Source organism: Brachionichthys hirsutus, chromosome 17, assembly GCF_040956055.1.
Source record: "Brachionichthys hirsutus isolate HB-005 chromosome 17, CSIRO-AGI_Bhir_v1, whole genome shotgun sequence".
Lineage (NCBI taxonomy): Eukaryota > Metazoa > Chordata > Actinopteri > Lophiiformes > Brachionichthyidae > Brachionichthys > Brachionichthys hirsutus.
Genome location: NC_090913.1, coordinates 12,908,940 through 12,926,059, shown reverse-complemented (window position 1 = coordinate 12,926,059; position 17,120 = coordinate 12,908,940). Strand labels below are relative to the sequence as shown.

General features: G+C 49.2%; 3 protein-coding genes across 3 annotated transcripts; 2 read left to right on the top strand and 1 right to left on the bottom strand.

Moving 5' to 3' along the window:
* The first annotated feature begins 686 nt into the window (after positions 1–686).
* Positions 687–1,594, top strand: mrps28 (mitochondrial ribosomal protein S28). Its single transcript, XM_068751262.1, has one exon. It carries the CDS (start codon positions 713–715, stop codon positions 1,235–1,237), a length of 525 nt encoding a protein of 174 aa, XP_068607363.1. The 5' UTR covers positions 687–712; the 3' UTR covers positions 1,238–1,594.
* Positions 1,595–2,162: 568 nt separating this feature from the next.
* sde2 (SDE2 telomere maintenance homolog (S. pombe)) lies at positions 2,163–6,395 on the top strand. The gene is given in 7 exon segments (XM_068750776.1): positions 2,163–2,275; positions 3,468–3,760; positions 3,833–4,002; positions 4,068–4,176; positions 4,262–4,390; positions 4,462–4,909; positions 6,073–6,395. Coding segments are annotated over 7 exon segments (1,455 nt in total). The 5' UTR covers positions 2,163–2,173; the 3' UTR covers positions 6,277–6,395.
* mtif2 (mitochondrial translational initiation factor 2) lies at positions 6,389–16,898 on the bottom strand. Its single transcript, XM_068750775.1, has 12 exons — positions 16,790–16,898; positions 16,551–16,722; positions 16,307–16,467; positions 12,560–12,736; positions 12,346–12,485; positions 10,124–10,248; positions 9,829–10,033; positions 9,502–9,754; positions 9,264–9,404; positions 6,938–7,102; positions 6,725–6,865; positions 6,389–6,651 (listed from the first exon to the last, which is right to left on the bottom strand). Exons 1-12 carry the CDS (start codon positions 16,830–16,832, stop codon positions 6,482–6,484), a joined length of 1,893 nt encoding a protein of 630 aa, XP_068606876.1. The 5' UTR covers positions 16,833–16,898; the 3' UTR covers positions 6,389–6,481.
* Between the last annotated feature and the right edge of the window lie 222 nt (positions 16,899–17,120).

Here is a 17,120-nt window from a genome sequence, read left to right as displayed (position 1 = left end):
CCATGTTGTTGTGCTATCATGCTGTACTGTTAGCATGTTATTAAGCTACCATGTTGTCGTGCTATCATGCTGTCCTGTTAGCATGTTATTAAGCTACCATGTTGTCGTGCTATCATGCTGTCCTGTTAGCATGTTATTATGCTACCATGTTGTCGTGCTATCATGCTGTCCTGTTAGCATGTTATTAAGCTACCATGTTGTCGTGCTATCATGCTGTCCTGTTAGCATGTTATTATGCTACCATGTTGTCGTGCTATCATGCTGTCCTGTTAGCATGTTATTAAGCTACCATGTTGTCGTGCTATCATGCTGTCCTGTTAGCATGTTATTATGCTAACATGTTGTCGTGCTATCATGCTGTCCTGTTAGCATGTTATTATGCTACCATGTTGTCGTGCGTTGGGCGGTAGATAACGACAGGCACGGAGGACAGGCCTCATTTCATCCTCATTGTTGGTGGAATTTTTTTTTTAACGTCAGATTTGAACCCTTTTATTGACATTTAAGATGCACCCATGATTCTCAGACTAAAAGTCTTGTAATAAATAGATTATTTACAAGTTGAGATCCTCATTGACCAATAATGACGTCACTCGTGAACGAAGGACAGTAAACATGTAGAACGGCTCGGGCCGCCAGGTGGCGCTGTGACGTTTCCTGTCGAAAGGAAGTTCAAACCGGAAGCGTTCGTTGATCTGCGTTGTGGGACAAGATGGCGGCCTTGTGCAAGGTTGTATCCGGCGTCGGGAGCAGAATCCGGTTACCGTCCTCTCGGCTCCTCGGTTCGACCTCCAGCGGGTCCTCGGGCCGTGATCGCCCCGCCGCGGAGCGACCCAAGTCGGGCTTCGCTGCCGCCTTGGATCTGCAGTCGGAGCTCCAGCGGAACGCGGAGGACAGCCGCTTCCCCCCCGGCCAAGCGGAGACCTTCGCCTCGATGCTGCGCCGGTCCCCGTTGATCCAGATGGGACCAGCCAAAGATAGAATCGTGTTCGGGACGATCTTCCACGTGGTTCAGGATGATTTGTACATCGACTTCGGGGGGAAGTTCCACTGCGTCTGCCGGCGGCCGGTGAAAGGGGAGACCCTGCGGCGGGGCAGCAGGGTCCGTCTGCGCCTGCAGGACCTGGAGCTCACCGCCCGCTTCCTGGGAGCCAGCAGCGATACCACGCTGCTGGAGGCCAAGGCCGCGCTCCTGGCCCCGCTGGAAGGAAGCCATGGACGGGAGAGCCAGGGCTAGGGCCGGGGGAAGCGGCTCCGGTGCTCAAGTAACCCCCGAACCGGGTTGGACGGGGTCCACATGTTCGTGACCCTGGACGCCTTACAGGCAAGTACGGAAGCTTGTCCAGCCAAAGATAAGAAGCTGCTGAGTTACTGTCTCCTGTCCGCCATGTTTTGCCCCCCTCCCGTTAAATCAACAATGTTGCTCCGTAATTTTTCCATTGTTAGGTATTTGAGATTTAATCACATTAATGTTCAAACAAATTATATTTACTGTTCAAAGTATTATTGTAAATAAAAACGTGCAGTGAAACGCTGGAACTGACGTGACTCCATTCATGACTTGGCCTTTGTTACATGTCATTAAAGAGTTTGAACTTGGCTCCCTCTGATCTTTATTCAGATCCACAAACGTCACTCAGTAAAAACGACAAACCCCGTTACAGATTGAAGTCGCCTAGATACCCCCAGCAGACAGGATGGACTGGACACCCCAGCACACCCCAGCAGACAGGATGGGACCACAGGCTCATAGAACATCCTCAGCATCGTCCAGATGTTGAAGGACCTGAGCCTTATAAACTGACCCCAGTCCAGTTTATTGTCAATGAGGACCCCACAAATATTTATACTTAACTTACTTATAACCACAGCCCTGTCCCAGACTCCTCCCCCCTGCTGATACATCCAACAGTCAGAGTGGTCTCAGTAAGCGATCGATGTAATATAAGACACATAAAAATGTATAGTCGTTGACATTAATCTGATATCTAATAAACGCGAATTATAAATGATTTATAACAGGAGCGCAAAATGGTGTTGTCCTGTAGTTTATCCTGTTGTTCCCAGCTGGAGCCAGCAGGTGGCGCCGTGGTGACGTAAATGTTTGGTGCAGAAGGGGCCGCGAAGAAGAGCTGCGCATGCGCACTGTGTGGCTGTTGGCGAAGAAGCAAAGATGGAGGTGTTTGTTAGCGCTCCGAGTTTCAGGTTGTCTAATTTGATATGCCCAGACGGTTCTGTGGTCGCAGACGTTCTGAACCGGTTCGTCCAGCTTCAGGTCAGTGTTCACACCGACAGAGGCGGGAAACAAGCGGCTGCTCTGAAAGTGTCGATTAGACGAATGTGTGCTAGCGTTAGCCAAAAAACACACAGGCTAACCCGATGTGATCTAGCGTTAGCCAAAAAACACACAGGCTAACCCGATGTGATCTAGCGTTAGCCAAAAAACACACAGGCTAACCCGATGTGTGCTAGGGTTAGCCAACAAACACACAGGCTAACCCGATGTGTGCTAGGGTTAGCCAACAAACACACAGGCTAACCCGATGTGTGCTAGCGTTAGCCAAAAAACACACAGGCTAACCCGATGTGTACTAGCGTTAGCCAACAAACACATCCAGGCCAACCCGATGTGTGCTAGCGTTAGCCAACAAACACACCCAGGCCAACCCGATGTGTGCTAGCGTTAGCCAAAAAACACACAGGCTAACCCGATGTGATTTAGCGTTAGCCAAAAAACACACAGGCTAACCCGATGTGTGCTAGCGTTAGCCAACAAACACACAGGCTAACCCGATGTGTGCTAGCGTTAGCCAACAAACACACAGGCTAACCCGATGTGTGCTAGCGTTAGCCAAAAAACACACAGGCTAACCCGATGTGTGCTAGCGTTAGCCAACAAACACACCCAGGCCAACCCGATGTGTGCTAGCGTTAGCCAACAAACACACCCAGGCCAACCCGATGTGTGCTAGCGTTAGCCAAAAAACACACAGGCTAACCCGATGTGTGCTAGCGTTAGCCAACAAACACACAGGCTAACCCGATGTGTGCTAGCGTTAGCCAACAAACACACCCAGGCCAACCCGATGTGTGCTAGCGTTAGCCAACAAACACACCCAGGCCAACCCGATGTGTGCTAGCGTTAGCCAAAAAACACACAGGCTAACCCGATGTGTGCTAGCGTTAGCCAACAAACACACCCAGGCTAACCCGATGTGTGCTAGCGTTAGCCAACAAACAATGGTAGACAATGGATAGGAGACTGTTGGCGTGATGCTAATCGAGCTAACGGTGAATGATCCGTGATCACAGGTTGTCTTTGATCAGGACCTGTCCTTTCAGTCCTAGATAAAGCACATTTCAAGGACTGCGTTCTTTCACCTTCGCAATATTTCATCAATCAGTGTCCTGACGTGACGTTAAGATTGGCGCGTTATCAATAAAGATGAATTGAATTGTGTGTGCAGGGCTTTGCTCCAGGTGATTTCTACATCATCAGAAATGGTCAACGGGCAGGTCTGGACGATCCTCTCCGCCATGGAGCCTTCTATCACCTGCAGCCCCGCCTCTGTGGGGGGAAAGGAGGTCCGTTCCAGGAAGCAGACAGGAAAGGAGTGATGGACGTCTTCTAACCCGCGTCTGTTTCAGGCTTCGGTTCCATGCTCCGAGCTCTGGGCGCTCAGATCGAGAAGACGACAAACCGGGAGGCCTGCAGAGATCTGAGCGGACGACGCCTCAGAGACGTCAACCACGAGAAAGAGTGAGATGTCAGCTCGGACGAAGACCCGACGCTGCTGACAGAGCTTACTCCTCTTCTTCTGTGGTGTTGCAGGATGGGGGAGTGGCTGAAGAAGCAGGCGGAGCGGGAAGCTGAGAAGGAGCAGCGTCGCCTGGAGCGTCTCCAGAGGAAACTGTCGGAACCCAAACACCAGTTCACCGACCCGGAGTACCAGCAGCAGTGCCACGCCCTGTCGGAGCGGCTGGAGGACTCTGTGATCAAAGGTTAGCCCCGCCCCAGAGCGGCGCCGCGGCGCGGCCACAGCGGCTAACGGCGACCCGTGTCTCAGGTCTGCAGGAGGCCTCCGGCGCTCAGGTGAGGGCGGATACAGACGAGAGCGAGCTGCAGCGCACGAGGAAGAGGAAGAGGAAGAGGAAGAGAGCAGCAGAGTGTTTCTGGTGAGTCGTTACGACCAATGAAAACAGTCTCATCAAGGTGGGCGGGGCATGTGTTGAAGAGACGGACGACATGTTGTCCTTACAGGATGGAGCCGGACATGCTGCTGAGCTCGGACGATGAAGATGATGAAGAATCTCCATCCTCGTCGACCAGCTGTGAAGCTGCTGCTGTTACCACGACGACGCAAACAGCAGAGCTTGCCCAGGGTTGCAGGTCGAGATGACACGATTGGTTCAAACGTGATCAGATGTTCACCTGTTTAACGCACTTATTGGCCCTCCAAGGTCGTCTCCTGAAAGCAGCTCCTCATTGGCTCCTCAAAGCGTCAGACAGGAGGAGGGGCGGAGCTCCGGGGAAGCCCTCGGAGAGGAGGGGAGGAGCCCCGGGGAGGCCCTCGGAGAGGAGGGGCAGAGCCCCGGGGAAGCCCTCGGAGAGGAGGGGCGGAGCCTCGGGGAGGCCCTCGGAGAAGAGGGGCGGAGCCCCGGGAAGGCCCTCGGAGAAGAGGGGCGGAGCCCCGGGAAGGCCCTCGGAGAGGAGGGGAGGAGCCTCGGAGAGGAGGGGCGGAGCCCCGGGGAGGCCCTCGGAGAGGAGGGGAGGAGCCTCGGAGAGGAGGGGCGGAGCCCCGGGGAGGCCCTCAGAGAGGAGGGGAGGAGCCCCGGGGAAGCCCTCGGAGAGGAGGGGAGGAGCCCTGCGCAAGCCATCAGAGATGGACCAATGGGCCGACAGCCAGAGGTTAGCCGTCCATCCCATAATACTGCTGCATTCATTTCTCTCTCTCTCAAAAATGACATTCATGGAGTTCTGAGGTGTTTTATTTTGACGGTGTCGTCTCCTGTGATGATGAATATATTTATTAGATAGAATGTTAGAGTACAAGTACACAGTAGCATGTATTAGAGTACAAGTACGGTCACACAGTAGCATGTATTACAGTACAAGTACAGTCACACAGTAGCGTGTATTACAGTACAAGTACAGTCACACAGTAGCATGTATTACAGTACAAGTACAGTCACACAGTAGCGTGTATTACAGTACAAGTACAGTCACACAGTAGCATGTATTACAGTACAAGTACAGTCACACAGTAGCGTGTATTACAGTACAAGTACAGTCACACAGTAGCATGTATTACAGTACAAGTACAGTCACACAGTAGCATGTATTACAGTACAAGTACAGTCACACAGTAGCGTGTATTACAGTACAAGTACAGTCACACAGTAGCGTGTATTACAGTACAAGTACAGTCACACAGTAGCATGTATTACAGTACAAGTACAGTCACACAGTAGCGTGTATTACAGTACAAGTACAGTCACACAGTAGCGTGTATTACAGTACAAGTACAGTCACACAGTAGCATGTATTACAGTACAAGTACAGTCACACAGTAGCGTGTATTACAGTACAAGTACAGTCACACATCCTGTCTAAGAGGAGCATTTCTAAAAAGCCCTTGTGGTCTTGTTTCCGTCTCCTGTCCTCTTGGTATCCTGTCCCCGTGGTCTCCTGTCCTCTTGGTCTCCTGTCCCCGTGGTCTCCTGTCCTCTTGGTCTCCTGTCCTCTTGGTCTCCTGTCCTCTTGGTCTCCTGTCCTCTTGGTCTCCTGTCCTCTTGGTATCCTGTCCTCTTGGTATCCTGTCCTCGTGGTCTCCTGTCCCCGTGGTCTCCTGTCCTCTTGGTCTCCTGTCCTCTTGGTATCCTGTCCTCTTGGTCTCCTGTCCTCGTGGTCTCCTGTCCCCCGTTGCTCCATCGAGGGCGGTCCCAGACAGGGTTCTGAGGAGAACGTGCAGCTGGTTCTCCCGTCATCCGACCGTAACTCTTAACGCTTGTCTCGGGTTCTGTCTTTACCTGTCTCACCTGGTTTCACTTTGACCACCCCCTCCTCCCCAGCTGGACGTGTCCTCGCTGTCCTCCGTTGCCCAGCTGGAGTCGCTGGGCCTGACCGTCCTGAAGCAGGAGCTGATGTCCCGCGGGCTGAAGTGTGGGGGGACGCTGACGGAGCGCGCCACGCGGCTCCTCTCCGTCAGAGGACTGACCCCGGATCAGATCGAGCCAGCGCTCCTCGCCAAGCCAGGAAAGAGGAAGAGGAAGTGAGGCGGTCCCGACTCGCCCGTCCTCCTTTGTTTTTAGAGCAAGTCTCTGGATGTTAGAATCTTAGCCGTCCAATCAGAGAGCAGCATTCTCCACCTGAATATTAAACGCTTACGACCCGACTGCTTCGTTTATTTAACGCTCCCGACCAATCACGGCCGAGTCACACGATCGGTGGACGGAAGAGGAAGCGATGGGAAGTGAAGTCTTAGAAGCCGGGGTCCCAGGAAGTGACCTGTGGAACCGCCACCTCCTCGAAGCAGACGATGACATCACCGGGCGAGAAGAGCACGCCGCCGTCGGCCGACAGGCCGCACTCCATCCCCGCGTTCACCGTCTGCACGTCGTCTTTGTGGTGCTTCAACGCCACCAGAGAACCTGCAGGGGGCGTCGAGAGCATCAGCACAGTCGGGACGCTCCGGATCCAGATCCAGGCGGGGGTCCGGCTCACCCTCCCACACGGTATCCTGTCCTCGGCTCATCCTGAACTTCATCCGGCGGTCCAGCCGGCCTTTCTGGACCCGACAGCCGGCAACCGGAACCTTCTTCTTCCCCACGGAGATCTCAAAGAGGGCGAGAACCATCGCTTCACCTGAGGGGCCACAGAACCGCGTGAAGCAGAACCGACGGGTCCGGATTCCTGGTGGTCGGCTCGGTTCCTCACCAACGACGTTCTCCGAGACGAGCGGCGGCAGTTTGCTGCTGAGCTCCGCCTTCAGCTCGTCGATCAGTCTGTAGATGACGGCGTGGAGCCGCAGCGGGACGCCGCGCTTCGCCGCCATCTGCTGGACCGCCTTATTGGCGCCGACGTTGAAGCCGTAAACGGAACCTGGAGGGAAAGGTCAAAGTGTCAACTTTGAATGTGACGGACGAAACAGACGACGATTCAAAGCGGTTTCATTACGTCCCGAGATTATCTTTGCCCGTGTGTGAAGAGCGACGGGGACGCCGTCCCGCCGCGGCTGCTTGAGACGGGGACGCCGTCCCGCCGCGGCTGCTTGAGACGGGGACGCCGTCCCGCGGCGGCTGCTTGAGACGGGGGACGCCGTCCCGCGGCGGCTGCTTGAGACGGGGACGCCGTCCCGCCGCGGCTGCTTGAGACGGGGGACGCCGTCCCGCCGCGGCGGCTGCTTGAGACGGGGGACGCCGTCCCGCGGCGGCTGCTTGAGACGGGGGACGGCGTCCCGCGGCGGCTGCTTGAGACGGGGGACGCCGTCCCGTGGCGGCTGCTGCTTGAGACGGGGGATGACGTCCCGCGGCGGCTGCTTGAGACGGGGGACGCCGTCCCGCGGCGGCTGCTGCTTGAGACGGGGGACGCCGTCCCGCGGCGGCTGCTGCTTGAGACGGGGGACGGCGTCCCGCGGCGGCTGCTTGAGACGGGGGACGCCGTCCCGTGGCGGCGGCTGCTTGAGACGGGGGACGGCGTCCCGTGGCGGCGGCTGCTTGAAACGGGGGACGGCTGCTTGAGACGGGGGACGCCGTCCCGCGGCGGCTGCTGCTTGAGACGGGGGACGCCATCCCGTGGCGGCGGCTGCTTGAGACGGGGGACGCCATCCCGTGGCGGCGGCTGCTTGAGACGGGGGACGGCGTCCCGTTGCGGCGGCTGCTTGAGACGGGGGACGGCGTCCCGCGGCGGCTGCTTGAGACGGGGGACGGCGTCCCGCGGCGGCTGCTTGATGTTTTGACCAAAGACTGTCTGATATTCTTTCTTTCTTTCCTTCTTTCTTTGTGAACATGCTCGAAAACTCACCAAACTTTGAACCAAGCTCAGAACCGGCGAAAAATTAATTATTTTATGTGTTTCAAAATTGGGCATGAAAAAGTGGCGCGCTAGCGCCACCTACAAAAATCACAATGCATTGTGCCTATGGGGGGTCCGACGCCAACTTTGTCAGACAGCCACGAAATTCGGTACACACATGCGTCATGTCAGGGCAAACATTTTTTTTATTATGGCCACGCCCCCAGACACACAAGGAAGGCGGCCATATTGGATTGAAACTTCAAAACTCCTGACGGCAGATGGCCTGTTTCTCTTTGAATAACTGTTTCTGTTTGAATAACTGTTTCTCTTTGAATGCCTGTTTCTGTTTGAATAACTGTTTCTGTTTGAATAACTGTTTCTCTTTGAATGCCTGTTTCTGTTTGAATAACTGTTTCTCTTTGAATAACTGCTTCTGTTTGAATGCCTGTTTCTGTTTGAATAACTGTTTCTGTTTGAATGCCTGTTTCTGTTTGAATAACTGTTTCTGTTTGAATAACTGTTTCTCTTTGAATGACTGTTTCTGTTTGAATAACTGTTTCTGTTTGAATGCCTGTTTCTGTTTGAATAACTGTTTCTCTTTGAATGCCTGTTTCTGTTTGAATAACTGTTTCTCTTTGAATAACTGCTTCTGTTTGAATGCCGGTTTCTGTTTGAATAACTGTTTCTGTTTGAATGCCTGTTTCTGTTTGAATAACTGTTTCTGTTTGAATAACTGTTTCTCTTTGAATGACTGTTTCTGTTTGAATAACTGTTTCTGTTTGAATAACTGTTTCTGTTTGAATAACTGTTTCTGTTTGAATGCCTGTTTCTGTTTGAATAACTGTTTCTCTTTGAATGCCTGTTTCTGTTTGAATAACTGTTTCTCTTTGAATAACTGCTTCTGTTTGAATGCCTGTTTCTGTTTGAATAACTGTTTCTGTTTGAATGCCTGTTTCTGTTTGAATAACTTTCTCTTTGAATGACTGTTTCTGTTTGAATGCCTGTTTCTGTTTGAATAACTGTTTCTGTTTGAATGCCTGTTTCTGTTTGAATAACTTTCTCTTTGAATGACTGTTTCTGTTTGAATGCCCGTTTCTGTTTGAATAACTTTCTCTTTGAATGACTGTTTCTTACGCACCTCTAACTGACAATAAACATTTCTTGATTCTTAAACTGCGTTAACTAATGTAAATTATTTAAAGACAGTTCCGGGACACGCCTCCTGCAGTGCCGTCTTGTCCTTTACCTGTGAACGTGTCGGCCATGTTGACGTCCCTCTCTGAAATGTCCCCAACGCCAAAGTGAAGGACTTCCAGGAGACACTGCTGCTGAGCGTCGTAACTGTTCAAGACGTTCAAGATGGCCTCCACCGACCCGTCCACGTCACCTGGAATCAAGTCGCTCGGGTTAACGCTAATCTCAGGGACCATCGTCGGTAATGACCTCGACCTCCAGCAGGTGACCCGGAGACGTCGATGGCGTACCTTTGACGATGAGCGGGAGGCGGAGCTCGTCGCTCTGCGTTCTCTCACTCGGTCTGACAGCAAACGCGTTCTTGTTGGCCCGGTACAGAGCGACCCTCCTCTGTCTCCAGCTCAGGTGTTCTAGCTCCGCCTTCTGCTTCCTGTACTGCTCCAGGTGGAGCGTGTGCTTCAGCTCGATGGCACGCCGGTCCTCCTGCAGCTTCTGCTGCTCCTCCTCGTAGCTCCTCCAGTCGACCACCTCCCTCGCCCGCTGCTGCTCAAACGGAGAACGCCACGGTCCATCAGGGCCGCCCACGTGGAACAGAAGCCACGTGGGCGGGTCCTCACCTCTGACTCCACCTCCAGGATCGTGTCCCCAGCAGACGGCAGGTCCTTCCAGCCGACCACCTCCACCGCAGAACTCGGACCCGCCTCCGTCACCGCCTGCCCATTCTCATTGAACAGGAACCGCACTTTAGCCCAGCAGGTCCCGGCCACCAGGACAGAACCTCGCCTCAGGGTTCCCCGCTGGATGATGGCGGTCGTCACGGGACTGTCCAATCACGCAACAGAACCAGAGTGAGGAACTTCCTGTGAAGAACCAGAACAGAACCGAGCCGAGCCAGCATTTTGGACCGCTCACCCTTTGCCTCTGCTGGCGCGGCTCTCGATGACGAGTCCCTCCACCGGACCGCTGGGTTCTGCCTTCAGGTCCAGAACCTCCGCCAGCGCCACGGTGGCCTCGGACAGAGCCAGCAGGTTGTCGCCCTGAGAGATCAGATTAGATTAGATTAGATCAGATCATATTAGATTAGATCAAATCAGATTAGCTCAAATCAGATCATATTATATTAGATCAGATCAAATCAGATTAGCTCAAATCAGATTAGATCAGATCAGATTAGATCAGATCATATTAGATTAGCTCAAACAACAACCTGATTACCCCCTCCTATAGGACTAACATGGGTAAATCATCGTTTTATAATACTGCCCCCTAAGGGTGGAACTGTTTGACTCCTGCCCTCAAAACATGCACCTCTTTGGCCTCCTTCAAAAAGGCCCTAAAAATACACCTTTCAGGGGGACAGAAACGGAGATAGTCATCACGACTCTCTCCGGATCAAACCCCCCCCCTTTTTGTCCACCTACGTTGCACATATTAGTTGCCTTAGTAATTTATTGTAATTTATGTAATTTATTGTCATTTATGTAATTTATTGTCATTTTGCATCAGTGGTGTAATTTATTTTAGATTAATTGTTAGTTTGCACTGGCGGTGTAAAATCATTTTATTTTTGTTTTTCTAATGTTACGTTGCATCAATTGTGTAATTTAATATTGGTTTTATTTTTATTTGTATTGTTAATTGTGGATGATTTATGTACGAAGGACTTTCAACGGAAACAAGACCGCAAGAAATGCTCCTCTTGGACAGGATGTTTGACTGTACTTGTACTCTAATACACGCTACTGTGTGACTGTACTTGTACTGTAATACATGCTACTGTGTGACTGTACTTGTACTCTAATACACGCTACTGTGTGACTGTACTTGTACTGTAATACACGCTACTGTGTGACTGTACTTGTACTGTAATACATGCTACTGTGTGACTGTACTTGTACTGTAATACATGCTACTGTGTGACTGTACTTGTACTGTAATACACGCTACTGTGTGACTGTACTTGTACTGTAATACATGCTACTGTGTGACTGTACTTGTACTGTAATACACGCTACTGTGTGACTGTACTTGTACTGTAATACATGCTACTGTTTGACTGTACTTGTACTGTAATACATGCTACTGTGTGACTGTATTTGTACTGTAATACATGCTACTGTGTGACTGTACTTGTACTGTAATACACGCTACTGTGTGACTGTACTTGTACTGTAATACATGCTACTGTGTGACTGTACTTGTACTGTAATACATGCTACTGTGTGACTGTACTTGTACTGTAATACACGCTACTGTGTGACTGTACTTGTACTGTAATACATGCTACTGTGTGACTGTACTTGTACTGTAATACACGCTACTGTGTGACTGTACTTGTACTGTAATACATGCTACTGTGTGACTGTACTTGTACTGTAATACATGCTACTGTGTGACTGTACTTGTACTCTAACATTCTATCTAATAAATATATTCATTCATTCATTCATTCATCAGATTAGATTAGATCATATTATATTAGATCAGATCAAATCAGATTAGATCAGATCAAATCAGATTAGATCAGATCATATTAGATTAGATCATATTATATTAGATCAGATCAAATCAGATTAGATTAGATCAGATCAGATTAGATCAGATCATATTAGATCAGATCAGATCAGATTAGCTCAAATCAGATTAGATCATATTATATTAGATCAGATCAAATCAGATTAGCTCAAATCAGATTAGATCAGATCAGATTAGATTAGATTAGATCAAATCATATTAGATTAGATTAGATCAGATCATATTATATTAGATCAGATCAGATCAGATTAGCTCAAATCAGATTAGATCATATTAGATTAGATCAGATCATATTATATTAGATCAGATCAAATCAGATTAGCTCAAATCAGATTAGATCAGATCATATTATATCAGATCAGATCAGATTAGCTCAAATCAGATTAGATCATATTAGATTAGATTAGATCAGATCATATTATATTAGATCAGATCAAATCAGATTAGCTCAAATCAGATTAGATCAGATCATATTATATTAGATCAGATCAGATCAGATCAGATTAGCTCAAATCAAATCATATTAGATTAGATCAGATCAAAGCAGATCAGATTAGCTCAGATGTCATGATTGATCGGTGACATCACTCCGCTGTCACCTTCAGTCCAGACACGTGGATTGCCTGAACGTCGCCCCCGAACTCCTCGCAGACGACGTCGTGAGCCAGCAGCTCCCGTTTGACCTTCTGGGCGTCGGCCTGAGGCTTGTCACACTTATTCACCGCCACGATGATGGGAACTGAGGAACGCGGAAGCATCAGGACCAGCAGCAGACGAAAGCCCCGAGTTTTGACTGCCAGGCGGAGCTCGAACCTTTAGCCTGCCTAGCGTGCTGGATGGACTCCACCGTCTGGTCCATGACGCCGTCCTCAGCCGCCACCACCAGGATGATGATGTCGGTGGCGTTGGCTCCGCGGGCTCTCATGGCCGAGAAGGCAGCGTGACCCGGCGTGTCCAGGAAGGTGATTCTCTCTCCTGAAGGCAGCTGGACTGGAAGACAAGCCCCGCCCACCCCAAAACGCCATTAGAGCCGATTACATCATCACACACTCCACCTGCATCATGTTGACATGGAAACAGTCAAATATGTGCTGGCGCTAAGGATGCTAATCCTATCACAGTCGATAATACAGTAATCTCCAGCAAAGAAGAGATTACCTATTTGGGCTGTGTTCTTGACAAATACCTGTCTGGTGATAGTATGGCAACTAAGGTGATCAAAAAAGTCAATCAGAGAACAAGACTTTTGGGCAGAATGTCTCCTTTTGTCTCCGGACGTTTGCTGGAGCCTCGTTCAGCCCCTCTTTGACTATGCTAGCACCTCCTGGTATTCAAACATCAAAGTGTCCCTGAAAACCAGGCTCCAAACCTCCCAAAACAAACTGATTGGGCTACTCCTCAATCTGGGGCCCATGACCCACCTTCTTCCTGGACATTTTGCTAGCCTAAAATGGCTCAGGGTAGAAGACAGGGTTAAACAACTCAAAATGGGATTGGCATTTAAAATAGTCAATGCAGCTCTGCCCTCAGTCCCCTCAATCCCTGCATACCTGAATAAACACCTCCACAGCCACAACACTAGAGGGAGCTCAACCAACAGCCTGATTACCCCCTCCTACAGGACTAACATGGGTAAATCATCTTTCTACAATACTGCCCCCCAAGGGTGGAACTGTTTGACTCCCGCCCTCAAAACATGCACCTCTTTGGCCTCCTTCAAAACGGCCCTAAAAATACACCTTTCAGGGGGACAGAGACGGAGATAGTCATCACGACTCTCTCCGGATCAACCCCCCCCCCCCCCTTTATTGTCCACCTACGTTGCACATATTAATTGCTTTAGTAATTTATTGTAATTTATGTAAGTTATTGTCATTTTGCATCAGTGGTGTAATTTATTTTAGATTAATTGTTAGTTTGCATCGGTGGTGTAAAATCATTTTATTTTTGTTTTTCTAATGTTACGTTGCATCAATTGAGTTATTGAATATTGGTTTTATTTTTATTTGTATTGTTAAATGTCAATGATTTATGTACGAAGGACTTTCAACGGAAACAAGACCGCAAGAAATGCTCCTCTTAGACAGGATGTGTGACTGTACTTGTACTGTAATACATGCTACTGTGTGACTGTACTTGTACTGTAATACATGCTACTGTGTGACTGTACTTGTACTGTAATACATGCTACTGTGTGACTGTACTTGTACTGTAATACACGCTACTGTGTGACTGTACCTGTACTGTAATACACGCTACTGTTTGACTGTACCTGTACTGTAATACACGCTACTGTTTGACTGTACTTGTACTGTAATACATGCTACTGTGTGACTGTACTTGTACTGTAATACATGCTACTGTGTGACTGTACTTGTACTGTAATACACGCTACTGTGTGACTGTACTTGTACTGTAATACACGCTACTGTGTGACTGTACTTGTACTGTAATACGTGCTACTGTGTGACTGTACTTGTACTATAATACATGCTACTGTGTGACTGTACTTGTACTGTAATACATGCTACTGTGTGACTGTACTTGTACTGTAATACATGCTACTGTGTGACTGTACTTGTACTGTAATACATGCTACTGTGTGACTGTACTTGTACTGTAATACACGCTACTGTGTGACTGTACTTGTACTGTAATACATGCTACTGTGTGACTGTACTTGTACTGTAATACATGCTACTGTGTGACTGTACTTGTACTCTAATACATGCTACTGTGTGACTGTACTTGTACTGTAATACATGCTACTGTGTGACTGTACTTGTACTCTAATACATGCTACTGTGTGACTGTACTTGTACTGTAATACACGCTACTGTGTGACTGTACTTGTACTGTAGTACATGCTACTGCGTGACTGTACTTGTACTGTAATACACGCTACTGCGTGACTGTACTTGTACTGTAATACACGCTACTGTGTGACTGTACTTGTACTGTAATACACGGTACTGTGTGACTGTACTTGTACTGTAATACACGGTACTGTGTGACTGTACTTGTACTCTAATACATGCAACTGTGTGACTGTACTTGTACTGTAATACATGCTACTGTGTGACTGTACTTGTACTGTAATACATGCTACTGTGTGACTGTACTTGTACTGTAATACATGCTACTGTGTGACTGTACTTGTACTCTAATACACGCTACTGTGTGACTGTACTTGTACTGTAATACACGCTACTGTGTGACTGTACTTGTACTCTAATACACGCTACTGTGTGACTGTACTCGTACTGTAATACACGCTACTGTGTGACTGTACTTGTACTGTAATACACGCTACTGCGTGACTGTACTTGTACTGTAATACACGCTACTGTGTGACTGTACTTGTACTCTAATACATGCTACTGTGTGACTGTACTTGTACTGTAATACATGCTACTGTGTGACTGTACTTGTACTCTAATACATGCTACTGTGTGACTGTACTTGTACTGTAATACACGCTACTGTGTGACTGTGCTTGTACTGTAATACACGCTACTGTGTGACTGTACTTGTACTCTAATACATGCTACTGTGTGACTGTACTTGTACTGTAATACATGCTACTGCGTGACTGTACTTGTACTGTAATACATGCTACTGTGTGACTGTACTTGTACTGTAATACATGCTACTGTGTGACTGTACTTGTACTCTAATACATGCTACTGTGTGACTGTACTTGTACTCTAATACATGCTACTGTGTGACTGTACTTGTACTGTAATACACGCTACTGTGTGACTGTACTTGTACTGTAATGCATGCTACTGTGTGACTGTACTTGTACTGTAATACACGCTACTGTGTGACTGTACTTGTACTGTAATACACGCTACTGTGTGACTGTACTTGTACTGTAATACATGCTACTGTGTGACTGTACTTGTACTGTAATACACGCTACTGTGTGACTGTACTTGTACTGTAATACGTGCTACTGTGTGACTGTACTTGTACTATAATACATGCTACTGTGTGACTGTACTTGTACTCTAATACATGCTACTGTGTGACTGTACTTGTACTGTAATACACGCTACTGTGTGACTGTACTTGTACTGTAATGCATGCTACTGTGTGACTGTACTTGTACTGTAATACACGCTACTGTGTGACTGTACTTGTACTGTAATACACGCTACTGTGTGACTGTACTTGTACTGTAATACATGCTACTGTGTGACTGTACTTGTACTGTAATACACGCTACTGTGTGACTGTACTTGTACTGTAATACATGCTACTGTGTGACTGTACTTGTACTGTAATGCATGCTACTGTGTGACTGTACTTGTACTGTAATACACGCTACTGTGTGACTGTACTTGTACTCTACTCTAAGCTAACAAACTTCCTGTTCAGGGAGGAGCAACAGGAAGTCCAACCAGCGGCCTCGTCATGGTCACATGTTGAACTTGACCCAATCAGATTCTAGATCTCCATCGGGCGTGTTCGTGTTAGCAGAACCACCTCCAGGTTCTGGTTCTGCTTTAGGGCTCAACGGCTGATGCTGATTGGCCCTCGTTTTGGCGCGCTTACCGAGGAAGGCGCCGATGTGCTGCGTGATCCCGCCCGCCTCCGTGGAGACGACCTGGCTCCTCCTCAGGCTGTCCAGCAGTGTCGTCTTACCGTGGTCCACGTGACCCATGATGGTGACCACGGGGGGGCGGGGCTTCAGGTTGGATGGATCTGCTGGTGGGCTAGAAGTGAGTGAGAAGTGAGGCTCGATTGTCGTGTTCCGATTGGCTGAGGTGGGCTCAGGTGGGCTCAGGTGGGCTCACACCTCCTCCTCGCGTCTTTGTCGGGCCTCTCTTTGACCCCGCTCAGGGCGGCCCATCGGAACTTCATCCCAGACCTTCTCACCACCTCCTTGATCAGCTGCTCCTCCAGAACCGTGTCTGGTTCCAGAGAGTCCAGAGCCACCGACGTGTGGAGGAGGGCGTCGACCACGTGATCTGAGATAAGGTTTCAAACGTCATCGTGGGCGTGAACCTCAACAAGCAGGAAGTGTCGCTTTCGTACCGACATCTTTGTTCATGGCCTCGGCGAGAGCCGCCATCGTCATCCTCTGTCTGATCTCCACTTCCTGTTTGTCCACTTTAGCTTTGACCTTGTGAGCTCTCCTCTGACCTTCGACCTGTATCACAACATTTAAGAGTACTTTACTGACAGGAAAGAGGGAGGAGCCATCGTCTGTATGTTGATAGGTTAAGATCCAGGTAAACATGAAAGGTCACACTCACCTGTTTGGGCGTGTACTTTCTATTCTGTTGACAGATGAACAAAGGGGTGGAGTTACGTGCAGGAGAGAGGCGGGACAAAGGCAGGAAGTCGCTGAGCAGAGGTGAGTTGG

Excerpts from the sequence above, each read along its gene's own strand:
- mrps28 (XM_068751262.1), top strand. The coding sequence starts at position 713 with ATGGCGGCCTTGTGCAAGGTTGTATCCGGCGTCGGGAGCAGAATCCGG.
- mtif2 (XM_068750775.1), bottom strand. The coding sequence starts at position 16,832 with ATGACGATGGCGGCTCTCGCCGAGGCCATGAACAAAGATGTCG. Across the intron at positions 16,723-16,789 it reads GGCCATGAACAAAGATGTCG|ATCACGTGGTCGACGCCCTC; the intron begins GTACGAAAGCGA and ends ACCTTATCTCAG. Across the intron at positions 9,405-9,501 it reads CCTCCCGCTCATCGTCAAAG|GTGACGTGGACGGGTCGGTG; the intron begins GTACGCCATCGA and ends ACTTGATTCCAG.